Raw genomic sequence first — 20,327 nt, forward strand, 5'->3', positions numbered from 1 at the left:
AAAAGTGTACTCAAAAATAACTAGCTTAAAAGGCAGAAGTTAAATCTCCCAAAACCTAGCATACTTCCCTTCAGACAACATGCAGGCAAGACAGTTGTGCTCTTTCCATCAAAAGCATTTTAGAGCACCCATGGTTATCCATTGTCCTCTGCTGGTCCAAATCCCTCTTTTTAACTATACAGCACCAACATTCAGCACCTCCAAAATATTTAGAAGTTCTAAATATCTGTCACTTTTTAGTTCCCCAAGCATTTCAGATCTGTTAAGCTAGAATATCTCCCTTACGGACCTCCTAAAAATGTAACAATTACTATTTAAAAAAAATTAAGCATTAAAATAACTTAGGAGCTAACACTAACCCTGGGAAATACTGATTACTTGGCAAAGCCTGTGAATTATCCAGAAATGAGTCATCTCTCTCATACTTTTTGGCATTATCTACGTCTTCATCCTTAGCTAACTGCTAGCTCAGAATTAAGACTATGTTACATCTGTTCAACGCACACACCCTCACTCTCAAAAAGCTTTTTGTCCTTGAGGGAAGAGCAATGCCACCACAGATAAAGCATTATACCAAGTTATTTTTTCTCATTACAGCTTCAGAAAAATGCATCAAGTGTTTATGCTTTGTTTTTCCTGGCACTGTTTGGTTCTTATTTGCATTGTGTTCAAGACCTATGGTCTACTGAAACAGACCCCAAAACCACAGTATCAGATCATATCACAACTTTCAACAGTTACCCCTACAATATCTCGAAGCATTAAGACTAAGGCAAACAAAGCAAGCTTCAGATTCAGACATCAGTAGATAACACTGCTCTACCTTTTCAAGTCAGGTGCTCTAGTAAGTCTTTAAGGATCTGACCCCAAGTGTCCTTCTCAAGGTCATCAACAAGTCTGCAGCTGAGCCTAGATAACTAGAGCACTCTCCTTCCTCTCCTTGTTTTGTTAAACAAAAAATTGCAGATTTTTCAAGCAGTTCAGTTTTTCTAAGTTACTATGTAGTACACTACTAACCCAACGTGCTTCTGAAAAATCACACATTCGCCATCTAAAACCAGATTAAATTAAAATCCCCTGCAGGAAAAAGAATTCATAAGGATTTTTGTATCTTAGTTTTGGCAGATAATCCTGACTATGTATTTCAAGGATTTAAACAAATCATTCCTCAGAGGCTTGCCCTCCCCCTTTCTATTTTTCAGTGGCAGGAAAGGAGGCAGGAAGATGCGGCTTGACATGTCATTTACATATTTTACTACAGTCCCAAAGGAGACAAACCAAAAGACCACCAAAATTCAGCAAGTATGCATGGCATGAACCACTGCAGACTTCAGCACATACATGCTGATGCATTCAGTCCTCACTGGAATGAGAAATGACAAAATAACTTGAGGCATCTGACTTCTCATAACTTACAAGACATCTCTCAAAACATATGAATAAGCAGGGAAAAGCCTCAGTTGCTCCCAGCAACAAGAAAAGAAAGGTTTGAAGCTGGCTTATATTTATCTACCCTGTTCTCAGTTTAGGCAACAAAAATTAGAGCACAGTATGAAATGAGCAGCAGTAAACATACTTAAAAAAAACATGCAGGGGCAACAAGTAGGCAGCAAAAATCAGAACTCTCAGCAGGAGATAAAAAAGCTTAACATGGCTCCTACATCTTTATAACAACTTTTCCACTTCTTTATTCATAAAATCAAAATGCCCACAATGCCAGTGAACCCAAAGTTCAAATCAGATTGTCTGACTCCAATTTTAGATTAGCTTAGGGAGATGGCACGTCATCCACCTCTAACTCCATCTCCTGTGCAGTAGTACTAGGTATGCAATTTCAGCATAACAGGACAGTTATTTTACAAATTTTACTGACACTGTGAATATCAGTCTGTCTTTTCTGTCACAGTCCCTATGGTCTCATTTACACTTAATACATTTCACCCCTTTTAGCTAGCAATTTCATCCACTCATCTACATTTCCAGCATAGAAGAGTGATGCCTCTCCCTAAATATTTCTCTAAGAAAATAAACTCCTTGTGTTCTCCACCTTACCCACCACAGTTCCTGCTTACCTGTCACATGGAAACTCAGAGACAGTCACAGATCAAGGTCAGAGTGGTCCTAAATTAAGTTACTCTGTTTTTTTTCCCTACCACAAGCCTACGATTCTCTTCATGTCTATATGAACCTATTCAAACTCTCAAACCTCTTCTAGTCAAGATAACAACTATCATGCTACACATACAAGACACCATTCAAAGAGACCTCCTTCTTCCCCATCTCATAAATAAAATAACTTTATATGAAACAAGGACACCAATGGCCATCCTCTCTCTGCCCTGGCAAACCTGGCAAGCTGTTGCTCCTCCACACAAACACTTTTTAAAAATATATGTAGTTCAGAACATGCAGCAAGCACAGTTTGGTAACTGATAGGTTGTTTAATTTAATTTTGGTTTTTTAGAAGTCACCTATGGCTAATTTAGCAACAATAGGGAATTATTGGGTTCACTACTGAGAGGTTGTATGGAGCTGTGTCCCCAGAGTCCGTAGAGCAGTGCCTGCCAAAGGAAAGGTCAGGCTTCCAGTGTCAAGACTGCAAAAACCTACAAATACATCCTCAATCTACATTTAAGAATTAGATATCTTTCTAGTAGCTAGATTCCCTCATCTAATGTCACTGGGACACACCACAGCAGCTAGGCATATTGTTCAATCTTTTGAACCAGAGCTTAATCCACAGCTAATTTCGGGGGGGACAGGTAACAAACCCATCCCCGATTTCCCCAAAATAGCCTCTCCACGTCCCTCCTCTGTGCGATTACTTCCCCTCTTCCTATATTTCTAAACTTGTTTTCCTACTTTTCATGCAGTCTAAATGCAACATGGCTGATTCTTTTCACCTCTGGTGCCAAGCACTGATGCACACACACAAATGCATCACAGAGGTTTTCCTTCACGTCTAGCATTAGCAAAACTGCATTTGCAAATACCTGCTAAACAACAGAAGACTTCCAACGTGAATGGCTACCTCCTTAGCTTTGGATGTATCCAACACGCTTGCATTCTGTTAAGCTCCATCATCTCTAATATATTTGATTTCTATCAGGACTACACAAAACTCATTAATACTACAGATAACAGAGTGGGCAATGGAGTGTTTTGTTTGAACCCCTGCCATAGCTTTCTATGAAGAGGGCTCCCAATAGTGCACACTCTTTTCAAGAAGCAAAACAAACAAAATCAAAAGTTACTCTTCCTTTAAACAGTTACTCCTACTGGCTATGCCTGAACTACTTACTGGTGGAGACCTGCCAAAATTCAGCCCCATGGTGCACAGTGTTAGTGAATTCCAAAAGTAAACTAGGGATGTGTTGAATTACTGTATCTTGGCTAGACCACATATTTTTACATCTTAAGATCCTACTGTGAACAAAAAAAATTGATTTGCAATTTGGAGGGGACATTAAGTGAGCTCCATGACACACAAAATTATGAGGGAAGGAAAAAGATAGCTCCGGTAGAGCTATTTGAGTCAGTGCCAAATATGAAAGCGTGAAGGCAAATCTGAGCCAAGAAAGTGCTGGGTGCTACCACAATCCTCCTCGCATTTCTTTTTGCAGAGTTTAGACAGTGTCTTTGGACACTGTCTTACTACTCTCTTTGGAAAACAAGTCTATCAAGTGACAGCACGAGCAAAAGAAGACAGAGTTATATTAAAGGAGCAGAGCATCTAGTTTTGGTGCCCATGTATTTAAATAAACTTGATGGCATCCTTTTGTTTCTGTATGTTCCAGAAGCTCCACTTGCCCCATGTGAATAAGAAAAGTCCCCAGAAGGAAAACTAGTTTCTGTTTCAAAGACATCAATAATATCTTTTTTCTCTTGAAGAGATAACCTCAATTGTCCTCCAAAATACCTTTTTGTTCCTGACTCGTAACATGTTATACAAACACTAAGTTAAGATACCAGAGCTTTGCTCCATTTAAACCAGTAACAGCGGATGACAAGCAGAGCTCCCCAGCAAGGGCACCTGCTGAAATAACTGCTTTGTTTGATATGGCATGGCAATGGGATCCAACCTCTGGAGATCCAGCAGCAGATTCCAGTTTGAATGCCTTCCCTTAGGCCCCAAGCTATCCATTTTTTCTTCCTTACACACCCACACAGTACCCGTCTCTTGCCCTGATGGCCTGACCAGACATAAATGTGCAACCAGCCCACTCCTCCAACATGACCCAGAGCAGAGCGGCAGCTCGAAGGCAATATGCATCAGGTCCAGCTACTCAGGAAACATTTACCATACAAACGGTCATGCTCCATCTGCCCAGGGAGGAAGACCCCAAAGAACTAATCCAGCCAGAGGACTGCAAACTGGAACTGGTTGCTAGAGAGAACATTAGTGGGTTACAAAACAAAACCAAAAAACCCCTACAGAGCTCGCAACTGCCAAAAATCAGTCCCCAGAAGATTTTTACAGGAGGTTTGGATTAACAGATAAAATTAGAACAGTACCATTTGGTGCAGTAGGTGGTGACCAGACACCGAAGTATTTTGGCAGATATTCCCGCAGCTCCAGAAGAATGCTGTCGCAACAGTTGGAGTCATAAACCTGAAATAAATTGGGGAGGGGTGGAGAGACCATCAGTTTAAAACATTCATTTTATACTTCCAATTGTCCCATAATTATAATTTCTTACAGTCTTTGTTTTCATATGTTTAAGATTTCTACTTTACATTTAAAAAACATACAAGATGAAGATGATAATTATCACAGTCCAACATAAATGAATGCTATCTTTTCTTTAAAATTTTAAAGTGGAAAAAATGCATCAACTCTACTACGAATAATTTATGGCTTAACTTGAATAAAAATCTAAACTATAATTGTTAGCATTGAAGCCTATTTAGCGATAAGGGTGTTCTCCCATCCTGGATCCAAGATTACATAGGAATTCTACATTGTATCATATATCCAAAGCTTTTTAAGTTATATCAGGTAAAGTATACAAGCTCAGACTGCATAGTATTTCCTCATTTCCTCCAAAACAACTCATCCTGTGCATTGTCTGTGTGATGTAGTTACAATTCAAATATATTTCTTTTCATTAGGTTTAATGCTCTCAACGTTTTTTTCAACTTCTGTAAGAAACACAAGAACAGTTTGGGAACAGCAGCTGGCTTATATTCCTGAAGGAGCAATTCTTTGCAGAGTTACAACAAAGCCTTGGATACTATCTGCTATGGATCCGCATGACTGTCACCAGTTTGCAGTGTTGCTATTAAGTGGGTTTCAAAACCATTCCCTTGACCAGATTCGCCCCACCCCACCCAAAGGATCTAGTTACAGGCATAGGGGATAGCCTACAGCACGGTTCAACATGCTTTGCAGACTAAAAGATCTATATCCACACAAGTACAGGTTACAATGATTATTACTGCATTTAGGAACCATCTCATCCTAATCCCCTTGCAGCTGCCACAGTTCTGATGCTATCAGACTTCTATCCCATCCCTCAACCCTGCAGCGGCTGCACAGCAATACCCACAGACGCTGCACACAAGTGACCAGGGCAAGCTAACAATTCTGCTTTCACTTCAGTATGCGATGCACAGGAGTGCAGTCAGAGCCCACTGCAAAGTCAGAAGCAATGCAAAGAATTATTTAAGGTGTTGAGAGCTCTACAGAGTTGGCTCAGCTCATTGCTTTGAGATCCACATTGAACCACGGTGGAAGAATATCTCACGATGGAAGCTACAAAGGGTCGGTATCACAAAATACATGCCTTTAGCATTGTAATATTAATACATCTCGGGAGAAAAACACCCCAGACCTGAAGTCCAGCTACTATTTTAGAGCATCAAGGCAAGCCTCAGCTATGATGACCGATGCTGCGTAACTCTAGACAGAGCCTCATGCAGCAGCAGAATGTTAAAATTAGTTGATGTGGGTTTGTGCTAAATTTAGGTTTCATCGCAGAAGCCTCAAACTGGGCAAACTCAAATCACCAGTGTGCTCCAAACGCACGGCATTGTTTCATAGCCCTTTAGGCACATCTAATACAGGGCTCTCCTGGGCTTGTACCAGCCACAATTCCGACACCTTTATGCCAGCACTGTTACTGGGCAGTGACCAAGAAGGTGATACAACCAAATCCACGCCAACTTTATGCTAGAGCATTTGACCCATTCCTTTAACTAGCTCACGGTATAAGCCCCATTTTAAAGATTCTAAGGAGGGGACTGAATCCTCAAAGCTCAAATCACACAAATATGTTCACAGCATGATGCAAAACACTGACATACACCTACTGCTGCACCCTCTACTACTGTTCCTATCTTAAGCATACAAAAGTCGCTGGGTGTGTATCTTACAAGTCACAGTGTCACAGTACAGGGCACTGATCTCTTTTCACACGTCCTGGTTTGACAAGCTGGCGTCACCGTTGAGGACTACAGGTAATTGTACGTCTAGGCCTATTTTTGCTCCATGTTAACACAAGCTGGTATGCTGATATTCTTGTGCTCTAAGAAGAGAAACCTTGCTTGGCCCTAGGATCAGTGGCGGCTGTTTATTTTTATTTATGCAACATTTCTTTGCTGAGCCTCAGAGGTTGCTAGCAGAAGACAGGGCTTTCCCCAGAAGACTGCAATGTAACTTGATCTTACTAGCTTAAGGAAGAAAAAAAGAAATTAAGGGTTAAGGGTGGGAGAGAAGAGAAAGATTAGCACCATGCAGATGCTGAGGCACAGACCTGTTCACTGCTATCTTTTGTAAGAGAGTTCACTGTTCCCCACCATGCAGATGGCTGTTTCTGGGCCAGGACTTCAAGCACTGACTGGTGGAATTACTTCATGCTGCGCGTATTTTCAGACAAGCAGTACAAACCCAATTTTTGTTTACTGTGGTAGTTTATTACCATAGCACCTCATAGCCAAGACAGGGAATTGCATTGCACACAGCACAAATACTCTTTTCCCTGGTGAATTTAAGCAGATCTGAGAGACAGTGACCATCATGCAGTATCACAGCCTTTACCTGGGAGCAAGTATATATATTTAGGTCAGGACAAAGAGGAGAGAGATGGAAGCAAAAAGTGCAGTGGACAAGGAGGAGAAACACTGGATGCAACTGAAAAATCAGGCAAACATAATAAGAACTCATTTGCTTAATTTATAGGCAGATTCTCAGAGAGTGACACGTCAGGAGAGCACTTCCATTTTTTAGAGAGACAGTAGTCTTGCTTTTACTTACTTTTTAATCACCAACATTAGGTGATTAGACTTAGCAACTTAGCAAGTAACTGCAAGTATGCTCCTGTGTATTTCAAATAGTAGGATACAATAAAGATATTCAGATCATTTATAATGGGGTGTAATAGCCCAAAGTCAAGACCAAATGGGGAAAAGAGCTCCAGGAGTGATATATTCCAAGTAGTCTATGCTTTAATACACTTATGTAAGACATTTTAAATTGAAACAAAACTCACAGTAATGCATTGTTCAGTATCATTACTTCAGCATTATTTCTGTCTCTCAAGAAGTTATCTTGCTCCCAGAAACAGTAATAAACTCCCCTCATAAGTTTGACGTAACATATACAAAGCACTTATTTGACCTTAATATAGACCTCAATCTCAGCCTTGTAATGTATTTGCATGTCAAACAAGAATAAGCACTCAGTTAATAAAGATCAGAGGAAGTCCTTTGGTGTGGGCAAAGCAACAAAACCAGCCATTCCAGGAATTATGTTCATTCCTATGCAGGAGAGAACCACTTCTGCTCATCAGAGAGGGGCCTCGTAAACAGCACCTGTGCCATGGGCACTTCTTCTCATTTCATGCAACCTGGTAGCAAGCTACACATTTAAATATCATTCAGAATGCCAAATATAAATGTATTCATGACAAAACCATCCCTAAAATTACACAGGAAATAAACAGTGCACCTCATGCCCCAAAAGGTACCACTACCAATCTTGCTGGAAAACTCATGGAAGAGACAGGTTATCACTTACCCCAGAACAACCTTTAGAAATAAACCATTATATTTTTACTTCTATCAGCAATATTCCAATTTCATTTCAAGCAGCTGTGCTTTTTTTTATTCATGTAACAACAGGTCCATTTCTCCAGCATACACTGACAAATAGAAGTTATTTCTGCTTTACTGGTAACTGTACATAGTCTTCATCCAACAAATCAAGAACTGCAAAACAATTCAGTGTCAGCTCAGCCAGGGGAGGTATCCATTCTACATATCACAGGCTACATTCTTCCAATAGCACAAACTGGAGACATAAAAATGTAATAACTGTTGGGCTTAAAAGCAAGTAAACAGGATGCTGACATTTGGAGGGCTCACAACATGACCATTACAAATTACAGCAACTAACTCACAGGAAGAATATGCCCCAGATATGCCCTGTGGCAGCTCAGATAGTCTAATAGACACCATGAAGTCATAATTTCCAGCTACTCAAGACTTTTTAATTCCGAGGCAAATTTACCATCCCTTAGTTTCTAATCCAAAGTACACTCTGTTTGTTTTGTTAAGTCTGATCCAAACAGATTCATCTGTTTTTTAATGCAAACAGGGGCTGCTTGGGAGAATGGGAATGTTCTTTTCCTTATTTAAAGCAGCATGACATTCGGGTTTTTTTGTTTTCTAAAGACTGGCTAATCACATAAACGACAGAGGGAGAGTAAAACAAATGTTTAAATTTCAACAGGAAACTAGTTCTGGCAGTACAGACCCATCTTCAGTTGTCCTGATTAAAAAATACCACTTTGACAGAAATGCAGTCTAAAGAGCATCTTCTAAAGTACATAAAAGAGTTGATTTAAAAGAATATATATTTTAAATTTGCATTTATTTTAAAGCTGTTTGAGTAGGAAACTTTAAATGCCAGAGTAGGCATGCCAGTCTGAAGCATCCCCGTTTCTTGTTGCCAATTATCATAAATTGACCCTAAAGGCAGTAGCACTATAGCTTGCAGAGTCTCAGGATACACAACCAGTTGCCAACCAACAACAGGCAGAGAGTTCAGTTTCCAATGTGGTTTTGGGGTGTTCTTGAGGGGTGGCGAGCAGTTAATAAGTCATGTGCTCAAATTAGCAAATGCAAGATTTACAGATGATAGTGCAATCTTAATTCTGTCTCCCAATGTGTATACATTATATTACAGACTTTAATTACCTGAGCGCACACTGCATTTCCCTCCGGACTCCTACATCACCCAATTACACCAGGCAAATACAAGGGCCAAAAAATTGAGGTTGAAACAGCAGCTGTGGTTTTAGCAATTCATAACTGCTTGGCTTTACAACTCAGATAGTAGCCCTTGCTTTTTTTTTTTCCAAAGTAGTACCATCGTGTTTTGACTTGCGAGCATCCGCAGTATTTGTTTCCAAAAATATGACTGGAATTGAGCCAGTTCTGCTTATATTCAAAATATCTGATACCAGAGCAATTCCAAAAATTAAATATTTGTGAATGCTGTTATATTAAATGCTATTATACTGAATTGCTTATTTTACTATCCAATATGTAGCCGTACTATACATGAGATTGTAATCATTATTCTCACTGAAGATATCTACAGAAAGTAAAAAAAAAAAAAAAAAGCTTAAAACAACTTGGGATATATTCCCACAATCTGATCCCATAAATGGATTTTCAAATAAGAATGGCGCACACCTGTGACAATCATATCCTCTTCCAGAAGTCAGGAAAAAAAAGTTATAGCAACGAGTTAACCATCTTACCTTCGAAAAAAAACGAAGGCTGTGAAAATAAGCTTCAGAAATCTCCCAAACAGATACTTATTTGGTCATGTTTATCAACCAGTCATTCTCTAACAACACCAAAAAAACAGTAGGTCTTATTTTATCCACTTCCACATGTTTTATATAGTCAAATTTAGGCTGACCCTAGCAAGATTTGCAGCCCCAGGCATGGAATCATCCTTACAAGAGGCAAAGCAAACCCTGATCCATTTCTGAGAATGTGGCAGAGCTTCAAAACTTCAGCAGACAGAAGCAGAAACCAAAAGGCAGCAGTCAGGCACAGCTACCAGCAGCAATGCTGAACAAATACCACGGTGGAGCCGTGAGTGAAGAGCTGCAGTTACCATACACAGCAAGTCGCTCTGAAACGGTCAGAGGTAAATTGGCTAGAGACAGATCATCCAGTCCCTCTTTCTTTCCAACAACTGCTTACTGCAGAGGCAAGGCAGTATTTTGAAAGACATAAGCAGGCACCTGACCCTACCCCATCACGAGCAGAAAAGGGTTGTTTCCCTCTTCACAAGACAGCAAACTCTCATCTCATCTTTCATCCCACAAGATTCCTGGGCAACTAAAGATTAACAACAAAGCAAGTTTAAATTATTTACTTTACCCACACACCCCTACAATTGCTGCAAGCCACTCAGCTGAGCACAGAGCAGGGTAGCGGGCATCAGGGCCTTCTTGGTCAAAATTGCAACATTAGAGATCACGTTTCATCACAAATCTCTTGCCACAGAACTGAGCTTCCTCTTGCCCTTCAGTCTCTCCTAGATTCACAACTCGCTAGCACAATCAGATGTAACATTCATCTTCAACTGCGTAGGAGCTGGAGTCTTCGATGAACTTGAGAGCTCTTTGAAGTCAAAAGATAATTCTTCTTTCAGGATGTGCAACAAAGCCTGATCCCTCAGGTACCACAATCCGATTCAGCTTTTTCTTAAAAAGAAAAAAATAAGCTCTTAAAGAAGATACCCAGGAAAGTGTAGGTGATTGTATTTACACTGACAGCACAAACACCTGTTAAGCAGCCTCCTAAGTAGGTTACAAGACTCTCAGGTGAGTATCGTCCAAAAGTACATGGCAAATTGCACATCAAGGTCTCTACTGCAGAATCTACATTCCTTTGGTTCAGTTATGTCAACGTGCACGTACAACAGACTGGACCAGAGTTCACATTAGGTACTCTCCACTAGAGGCCAAAATAAAGAGAACATAGCCTAAAAAAATGGTTAAGACATACTACCGTTGGTCATCTGGTAAGGAAGTTTCAATTTTAACACACTAAATACTTCTCCCATTCTTACTTACTCTTACTCTTCCTTCTTAGTTTGACAACACTTACCATTCACCCAATAGGGCTGTAGTGATGCTGTCCTGAAGCTACCCACTGCAAAAACTCAAGCTACCAGCAGCCAGAGAGATCTATCAAATTTCAAGGCAAAAAGTCAAGTCACTTTGCCTATTCATACTTCCCCTGAAGAAGTATGGTACAACCAGTTTTCTCATCTATCTTTACAACTATTGTGCCAAAAGACAGTTCTGTTACTGCAATTCATGAAGTAGTGCAACATGAATACTGCTTCACATTTTAAGGGAAGACACAGACCTGGTCAGAAACCACCACCTTGACCCATCCAAACCCTCACAGATGCAAAAGCAAGTTGAACAAGGACAGCAGCCAGAGTGTTTTCATACAAACTTTCTTCTCCAAGATTTTTTTTTAGCAACTCCAACTATTCAAGAGTTCAAGCTTAAATTATCACTGAAATTACTGAAAGAAAAGTGAAATGGTAGAACAATAGGACAAAAGGGAAAATCAGCCAGTATGGCTGTCCCACTTTCTGAGAACATTAATAAGCATTACCCTTTGTTTCTGGAAAGCTATCTGATCACAGCTGAAGATTCAAGCTAGGGAGTGAGAGAGAACAAGGGGTGGGAGGAACCCTGAAGCAGTTAACACTTAAATAGGCAAAATTTAATTTTACATTTCAAAGAGACAGAAAGGGGAACCAAGTCCTGACAGACATATGTTGGGTTGTTTTTTTCCTAATACTGCAAGAGGCAGCCCTCACAAAGAATCTACTGCAGCATTACCCTAAAGGTGCAGTTTCACCTTTTAAGGTGAAAGTTTAAGTCAAGTTGCAGTAGTTTAAGTCAAACCGAGCCAGGGCTACCACAGCCCCACACACATTTTCGTCCCCTCTCCTGCAGCAATGTCAGCATCTAGCTGGTCCCACAGCCTGCTGAGCGCCTCAAGTTGGCTCACTGCCTAAGTGCCAGGCCAAGGCACTCCATTTAAACCGCCATTTAAGTACAGCTACCATCAATACCTCTGAAAAAAAATATGTCTTTACCTTCCTTTAAAAAACACCTGTTTATGCTCCCCTTAATTTTGACAATTTTATTCATCTAAACTAGTTGGTTTTTTACCAGTAACTATGTATTTCACCATCTCATAGTATTGCCCTACCCCTTATTCCAGAATACTCAACTCCCACCTGCAGCCAGGTGTCCAAAATGATAACTTCAAGGGCTACCCTGCAAATGTTAAACCAGATTTACAGTCTCAGTTTCTACATCAAAAGCTCCTCTGCCAGCAACAGGCTCTACTTTGTGATGAGAACACTTACCAAGACAGAGACAATTAGTAATAATTTTTTTAATTATTATTTTTATTAATTTTTTAAATGGACAGAAAAGAATGGCACCTACTAACAGGAATTTTAGTTGATGGCTTACGATTCAGGGAAGGTATGCAACAGCTCCTTCCACAAGGACTAAACAGCCCAAAAGCTATTCTGATGTTTTCTACTCAAGTAGAGGGGTTTTCAGTTGTTAGAGAAGATACACTAACATCAAAATAGCTGGTTTGTAATAACTAGAGTTGTTTTTTGGTTTGCTTTGAATGATTAACTCTTTGGAGTCCCACCTACATGTTTGCCTCTGCAAAACTGGAAGTTACAAAATCAGCTATGAGCCCATGAAATCAGCATAGCTGATTTCACTCCTTTCACTCACCAGTCTGCTGGACAAGCACATTGGCTGTTGCTTCCCAAACCTGCCAACAACCTCCTTGCTCACCATTGGCAAGAAAGGAAAGAAGCAGTGCTAACTTGTGCTGGAACACGGAGGGGGGGGGAAGAGAAACCAAAAAAGAAGAACAGTAGTAACACCACTAAGAAACCTTAGGAAGCCTTTGATCAGAGTCTGCTCTGGTAAGGCAGATTAAAAATCTGGATAAGTGGATTCGTTACACTCAGGTATGGTGAGCCAAGTAATTTGTTTTGCTTTGTCAAGAAGATTTATATATATATAAAAACATACATATGTGTGTGTATTATACATATCCACACACACACATATTTATGTGTGTGTGTATATACACACATATATATTTATATAATACACATACCCAGAAAAATAAATACTCAAAGACTGAAAAATAATTGTTACCAAATTGCTCCCTAAGTATTGGATATTACAGGAATTTTAACAAGCATGTTATATACACAGTAGGACATTCAACATAATATTTAATAGAGTTTTTCATTTACTCATGGTTAAACTGGTACCTGGATGATCAAGAACACACCAAAACATTACATTATTTTCCACCATATGCACTGGTGATGCACATCTCTTTCCACACATATACAGTCCTGGCTTTATGCAACATTCTCGTATTACAAGCCTCTTTTTTTTTTTTAAATCCTGGAAACTGGAATTCTTGTTTTCAGAGACTGAATTTATTTTCCTTTTTATTTAAGGAGGCAACCTACACTTTCCTCAATCCCACACTGGCAGCCCACCAACCATATCTTACTTTTAAATAAACTTATAATGCACAAAGTACTGTATTTTCTATATAACACCACCATACCTTTAGTAAGTTTATCCATATTCTGAAACATTCATAAATGAATTGAAGTTTAAACAATATTTGATCCAGTCTGAAAGAGTTAGAGCTTGCATGACCTTAGAGCACAGCAGGAGCACTGTACTGTAACTTAATCCCATTAAACATACTGTGGATATGCACATTAAAACTATGCATTTTTACTTTATTTTCAGACAGATCTACTCTCAGGAAGGAATATTCCTCAAAATCAGGTTGGTAAGAGAACTGGATTTTCTTTCCTGCTTACTTACGTAGCATGGAGTATAGACTACTCAGCCTGTTACCAACTCCACCCAGTAGTTCCCCGATAGCATCAAATTGCAATAATGTCCTTTTAATGTCTCCTTTTATGAGGTTTTCTTAGATTTATGAAAACAGGTTGTAGTTTATTCTGTAGCACACAATATACAAGGCGCATGGGGAACAGATGCTCACCAGAAGACCCTTCTAGGTTAACCTTCTACTGCACAGTGCATCCCTTCTAAACTTGTTTTTGTTATAAAGTGCAAGAATCCTAAAAATCTGCCACACTTTTTAAGTGTTACTGTCCTGGTACAGTAGGTTTTCAGTCATTTAATAGTGATCTGAAGTACAAAAAAATTTGAGTGTTTATACGACAGTAGTAGGAACTCAGCAGATTCTTAGACCTACACTTCATCCTTCATCTCTCTTAGACAACTCCTAACGTGAGAAAGATCTGAATACAAGCTGCCAGTATTTCACAATTTGGTTAAAAATCCATTTTCTTCTCATTAGCTGCAGAGCACTGCATGTCCTTCCTTTTATTACAATACTTCTGTCCAGGCTCGTGGTTTAAAGTATAGAGCGTGAGGCAATTTCACACACTGGTTTGGGAACTTAAATTTGCTTATTTCCCCAGCAAAACAGAATCCCTCCCAGACAGTTTCTCAGCAGGACGAACAATGCCAAGGGCAGAAATGGACTGTATCAGAATGTGCTCGCTATGTTTGCAAGCAGGGAGCTTGTATACTTCAGTACCACTACCTCTTCTGGAGATGCGGCAGATATGGATGTACCAGAATGAGACATGGCCAAAGATAACCTTTCAGGATATTGAGCTACAGCTCCGCATGCAGTAGTAATGAAAGGTTTGGGCAAGGCATTGCATCCCCAAAATAAGATGTTAAGAGAACCACGCATCCTATTTCTCCAAGCTTTGTCCATACAAGACTGAAAATCAGAACCTTAGCTGGAGACTCAATCACGGGATAAGGATATTTTAGTACACAATAGCAGCACGATGGCCATCATCCACTCCTTTTTCAGTCAAGGATAATCATCTAAATCAAGACTATAAAACCAGTTAACTGAGTTTACAAAATAGGGTAATTCATCCTGAAGCAAGACATACTTTGCCTCCCCAATCCCTTTCCTTTTCGTCACTAGCAGAGAACAGTTTACAGAACACAGGCTGCCTTATCGTGATTTGTGCTACATAGGCTGAAAGGGGGCTGAGCCTTATGAGTCAGTTCTTGCAACTCTATGCAAAAGCTTCCAGGCCAAAACACATCTTTCAGGCTGCTGGCTTGATTTTATGCCATGGAGGGGGAGGGAGGTCACCAGAAGTCTTCTGCACTGCCTGAAGCTGCTTGAATACTAATTAAAATTAGACAATGCAAAAAAGAAGAAAGCATCAAGCAGTAATGAAAAGTCACGGCATAGGAGTAGTGGCAGGTTATTGAGAATGAAATAAATGAAGCAGTAAGGAGAAGATTATTGATAATGGTCCAAACGGGCATACTTCCTGCACGTTTCTTCTCTGTAACCACAGAAGCACAAGGAACTATGGCTTCAGGAATATTAATGTAATTGTGTCTTCACTAACACGTTATCCTCTAGTCACAAATTCAAAGACTAACTGTTACAAGAGAGACAGCAAAAGTTGCACAAACAGTATTAATTCTGCCTTATGTCAGGCTGTAAAATTAGTTAGTAAGTTCTTTACGGAAAACAAAACAGAAAGACAGGTCATTGCCCTACTGAAAGCTGCATTATAATGCATCCAACAAAAGTTCAGAACAACAATTGTGCGGGCAACCATGAAACCATTACTTCCTAGCTTTCAAGTGCCTGACTCTCACCTAACTAATGTAAATCTCTTTTACATGCTGGAGCTATTTGTGTCTCTTACATCCTGGCTTTGTTTTCAGGACATGTAACAAGAGTGAAAAACAATTTCTATTATCTACAGTGGTAACAGCTTCCTTGCATTCATATTATATGTCAGCAAGGATTGAACCCTGAACTTTCAGACTACTGCTACAGCAGTTAACAGAGCCATCATTAATTGGCAATGGGTGGAAGATCTGTTATCCAGAAGGGCCAGATGACTAACCCGATTATCTTTTCCCAACACTACGTGGGGTGAATCAGCTCCCTTGTTTCCCAAGCATTAGGACAGAGGTAGAAGGTTGCCAGAGCTGAGCTGGGACTGGGAGAATCCTTTCCACCTTTTCATTCCAACCCCCCAAAATTACCCTTGCACTCTGGGACAAGGGTATCTGAGAATTCGGGTAAGACTTGCATTACAACAGCCTTGGAAACCTTATAGTATTGCAGGTATGTTATTTGGAGCCATGACTTGGCAACATCATGAGAACTAGCTATGACAATTCTGACATGCAGCCACTAGCAAACGGGGTGGGGGGGGAAGGGTAAGTGCTGGAAGATGTCAATGCTGCAAGAGCTTTCTCAGGACGGTTTTTGGCAGGCAGGATGAGGGGGGTGTACTACTCATACCCCAAGCATCAACCAGTCACTGTAGGAGAGCAGAAAGGCGATTCAAATAAAAGTTTACAGGAACATTTATTGATCTGTTAAGCATAAAATCCCAGTTTATTAGCTACTGCATTAGCAACCTTTAAAACTTCAGTATGCTGTGCTCAGAACAGGTACACACAGTAACAGAGGTTTATAGCCCCACTGAGCGAATGCCAGAAATCAGAAGTGAAAGAGCTGCCATTTCAAAACAGTTCAGCGACCTTCTCTTGTTCTGTTGAACATAAGAAACACTCCATCTCTTAGTGCTAAACACACAGCTTGAAGGAGACTGTAGTCACGAAGGTAACCTCAACAACTGTAAATTCTCTCTTCCTCAGTTTTAAATACTTGCAGCCCAAGCTCTATCCTTTTGTGCACGCAAAAGCAGCTGCCCTATTTAAAGCCTGACATTCCAGCTTCCTCCCCCTCTTCAGGGCACCAACAGGACAGTAGTTTCTGCAATGCTACATTCTTGATGTGACAAATTAAGAAAAACCCTGTGCTGAAGAGGATAGCTCTTAAATAGGAAGAGAGAGTTACGCTAGCACACAGTGCTCTTGGGTACAGCCTGGCATGTCTGAGACAAGAGCTCTGCACCCAGCTAAGCAGGGAGGTTTTACCTTTACAGTTCCCAACTCATCTGACAGAAGAGATCACTGTAGGAGGGCCAATACGCTTCTTCCCTTCCCTCTCCCAACACTGCTGAATTAAATCAGACTGTTTCAGCATGTATAAATGCACCCTGGCATAAAGCAGGCTGAAGCCAAATACTAAAACACACTGAGTAGTAGCCCGCTTTTGTGGATTTCTTAGCATGCATGTGTAGGGAGCCTACCATAAACACATACTGCCTTTTACCGATTTATTTTCTTCAATGGAAATGGGTCACTACTACATAATATATTATACTGCATTTTCAAACAACACTATTTTCCTGTTTCCACATCTCTGTATACTGCTCCCTCCTGAAACTCCTTTAAAAGTAGTCCTTTAGAGTGCCTCCGCCTACACGTTCTCACCAAGTATTTCCATTAGATGGAAACAACTGATCATCAGTGTAGATAGTCCTTAAAAAACCACAACCCTTCTACTTCAATTTTTTTCATTCTCTTGCTGCTCATACCTATTGAAAACAAAGTATTTTGTAGCTATTCAAGGTTAAAAAACTCCAAATTTTTTACCCAGATAAGGGTACCAGAAGACCTAGTAAAACACTCCATGGTTATGCAGCCTATGTTTGTAAGAAGTTCACGCCCTCAGGTACAGGAAGGGAATTTGCAGGAACAAAACTAAAATGTTATTATTTTGATTTGATAATTACTCATATTTACAGAACTTAATAGAAAGTGGACATTACCACTGGAAAGTCACACTCCAATGGTAAGTTAAGCATTACATAGTAAGTTACTAACAATGACTACAAACAGCTCATTGTTCTACTACAGTTTATCATACAAGGTATTCACAATAATCTTGTCATACTATTTTTCCTCTCCCTTGTAACACAGAAGCATGACAAGCCATTTTCCCATCAGTAGGGAATGACATATATTGCTGTAGTAGAGATAAAAGTTTGGTTTACTTGGTGAAATAATCTCTTAAGAAATAAGACCTGTATTTAGAGGGTGGGTGGGTTATTTTTTTTTTGAACAGCTAAACTGAAAATATACTATCAGGAAAACAGAAAGGTAGCCTAATGGAGGTCTGAGTAGGAATTACTTGAGAGATTTTCCAGTTTTCCACTTTGACAGAGACCTGTGAAATTTTTCAAAACTTCCAGTTGCCACCCACTTCTGAGCAGGTTTCAGATCACTATTAGTATTTTGCACTACAGTGTCTTGCTCAAGTTTCCATTCCAAAATGGAAGCCCATTTTGTTTGGGCTCTACCAGTGAGCCCTCAGCTTTGTGCTCAATAGAAAATAACCCATCAATAACCAGGGGAAAAAACTTCTGGTGATTCGCTGACACAGACTATGCCCCTCTGTCATGTTCACACATCCAGCTGAAAGCAAATCCAGCAGTTTCAGAAGACTGTCTTGTCCAGACAGAAGATAATATCAACCTGGTATCAGGTTAAATACACCAGAGTTATAGTCAAACTTGTCTCTTAATGCCTCATTATCTTCTATCATGACACATTCCCTGCAACCTTCAGCTCACAAGCACTCAGACTGCATGCTGAAATACCACTTCCTGGTCACTGCTCGTTATTTGAAGACACTTCTGCCTCAGATCTGCGATACCTGCTGACTTGTGCAGCTGAAGCCGAGACATGCTCATCTTCTTGCTACCATAAACAACAGAGGTTCTCAGTTACTTCTGCTGAGGAGGTTTGCTTTACCCATAAGTAAAAAACCCCTCTTGTTTCTGGCCCACATACTGGGGTACCAATCTTAATTCAGGCCAGGGTAAGGTAGCATGCAAAGGAAGCAATAACTGATCTATCACTACAGACAAAACAGTTATAAGCACATATGAAAAACAGGCGCAGAAATGAAAAAAAAAAGTCACAATTAATCCACATATACTAATGGGTAACCTTCTGGTTTGATCATATCAACAGACTTGCTGTCTAGTCCTGACAAAGTGACAGCCTGGGATTCATGTCTTGTTTCGCTTGTTTAATTTCTGCACTGCTTCTCACCATCTCCTGTACCTGACTGCCTTGTAAACAACCCTTTGTCTCAAGGAGTGCTAAAATTCTCCTTCCCCCTTTCTCTGGAGGCTCATTAGCCTACTCCAAGGTGATAATGTCTCTTTGATTAAAGACCACAAGGTGCATTGAGCTCAGTCACCAAAACAGGGCAGCCTTGCTGTTGTTCCCACTGCTTATCAGTTTAATCTCTGTCACTTAAAAGTGACAGAAGACTACCAACACAAGGAAGTTTTGCCATCTTTTAAGTAAGTCAAATCAGGTCATCGATGTCCAAAAAGCACCAGCATGGCCCAAGGTAAATGGCAAGAATGGGAAGAAAGGCCTTTCCCTCTTAGCAGCAATGAGCTATTGTATCAGCTCAACCTGTATGTGAAACTGTACCTTACACTGAACCTCACAATCCACAGTAATCCTCATCTTGTAATAACCATATGCAGTGCTTAGGTGTCTATATCCCGCATCACGTGGTTCTTGCCTGAGAGCAAACATGATAGTAGTTAATCATTGAGAAACAACAAATCCCCAAGACCTTTCTCCTGTACTTTCACCTACGTAATATACATGCATTTTCTCTCCTTCCCTTCTCCCACAAAAAGGCATTCTGGTCCATGCACAACTAACTGTGTATACACCTTTCCCTTTCTCCATTATTTTTCAAGAATTGCCCAACCCCTTTCCCAAATAGCTTATAACCAAAAAAATTCAGTGTTGGAAGCGACCTGGCAAGGCCCTGAAGACATAATTGAAGCTAACTTTCCAAGTTACTAGCATTGAGACCTGACTTCTTCCACTATGACATGGCATAGTAACAAGGGCACTAATATAGACTTCTCTCGAAGAAGATTTTGCCCAGGGTCTTGCTCACAGCTTGTCACGTGAGTCTAAGCAAGAGGCAAAATGATAAAGCCCATGCTGTGAACAGTTAATGTCTAAGCAATGCTCAAGCTTACCCCGCTTACCCGCTGGCTTTATACAGTGATAGCACGTCCGTACCTCAGGATTTCACAGAAGAGTAAGTAGCCTGGCACTCAAAGGAGTCTGTTCAAGCTTTCTCCTTCTACTGAAGAGTTACCACTCAGGCTGGATTGCATCTATCTTAACCTCATCTAAATGACAGTCACTGAGAAACCTCAGAAAAATATTTACATTTAGATTTAACTGGCTCCTGCTGAGCTCCTACTAACTCAAGAGCTGCTGTTT

At 40.2% G+C, this 20,327-nt stretch overlaps 1 protein-coding gene across 1 annotated transcript in view; it reads right to left on the reverse strand.

Moving 5' to 3' along the window:
* IPMK (inositol polyphosphate multikinase) overlaps positions 1–20,327 on the reverse strand; it is a 44,906-nt gene that overhangs the window by 18,165 nt on the left and 6,414 nt on the right. The window contains exon 3 of the mRNA XM_072869565.1: positions 4,516–4,612. Within this exon, the coding sequence (XP_072725666.1) occupies positions 4,516–4,612 (97 nt within the window). The remainder of the gene's footprint in view (positions 1–4,515; positions 4,613–20,327) is intronic.

Source organism: Ciconia boyciana, chromosome 8, assembly GCF_034638445.1.
Source record: "Ciconia boyciana chromosome 8, ASM3463844v1, whole genome shotgun sequence".
Classification (NCBI taxonomy): domain Eukaryota; kingdom Metazoa; phylum Chordata; class Aves; order Ciconiiformes; family Ciconiidae; genus Ciconia; species Ciconia boyciana.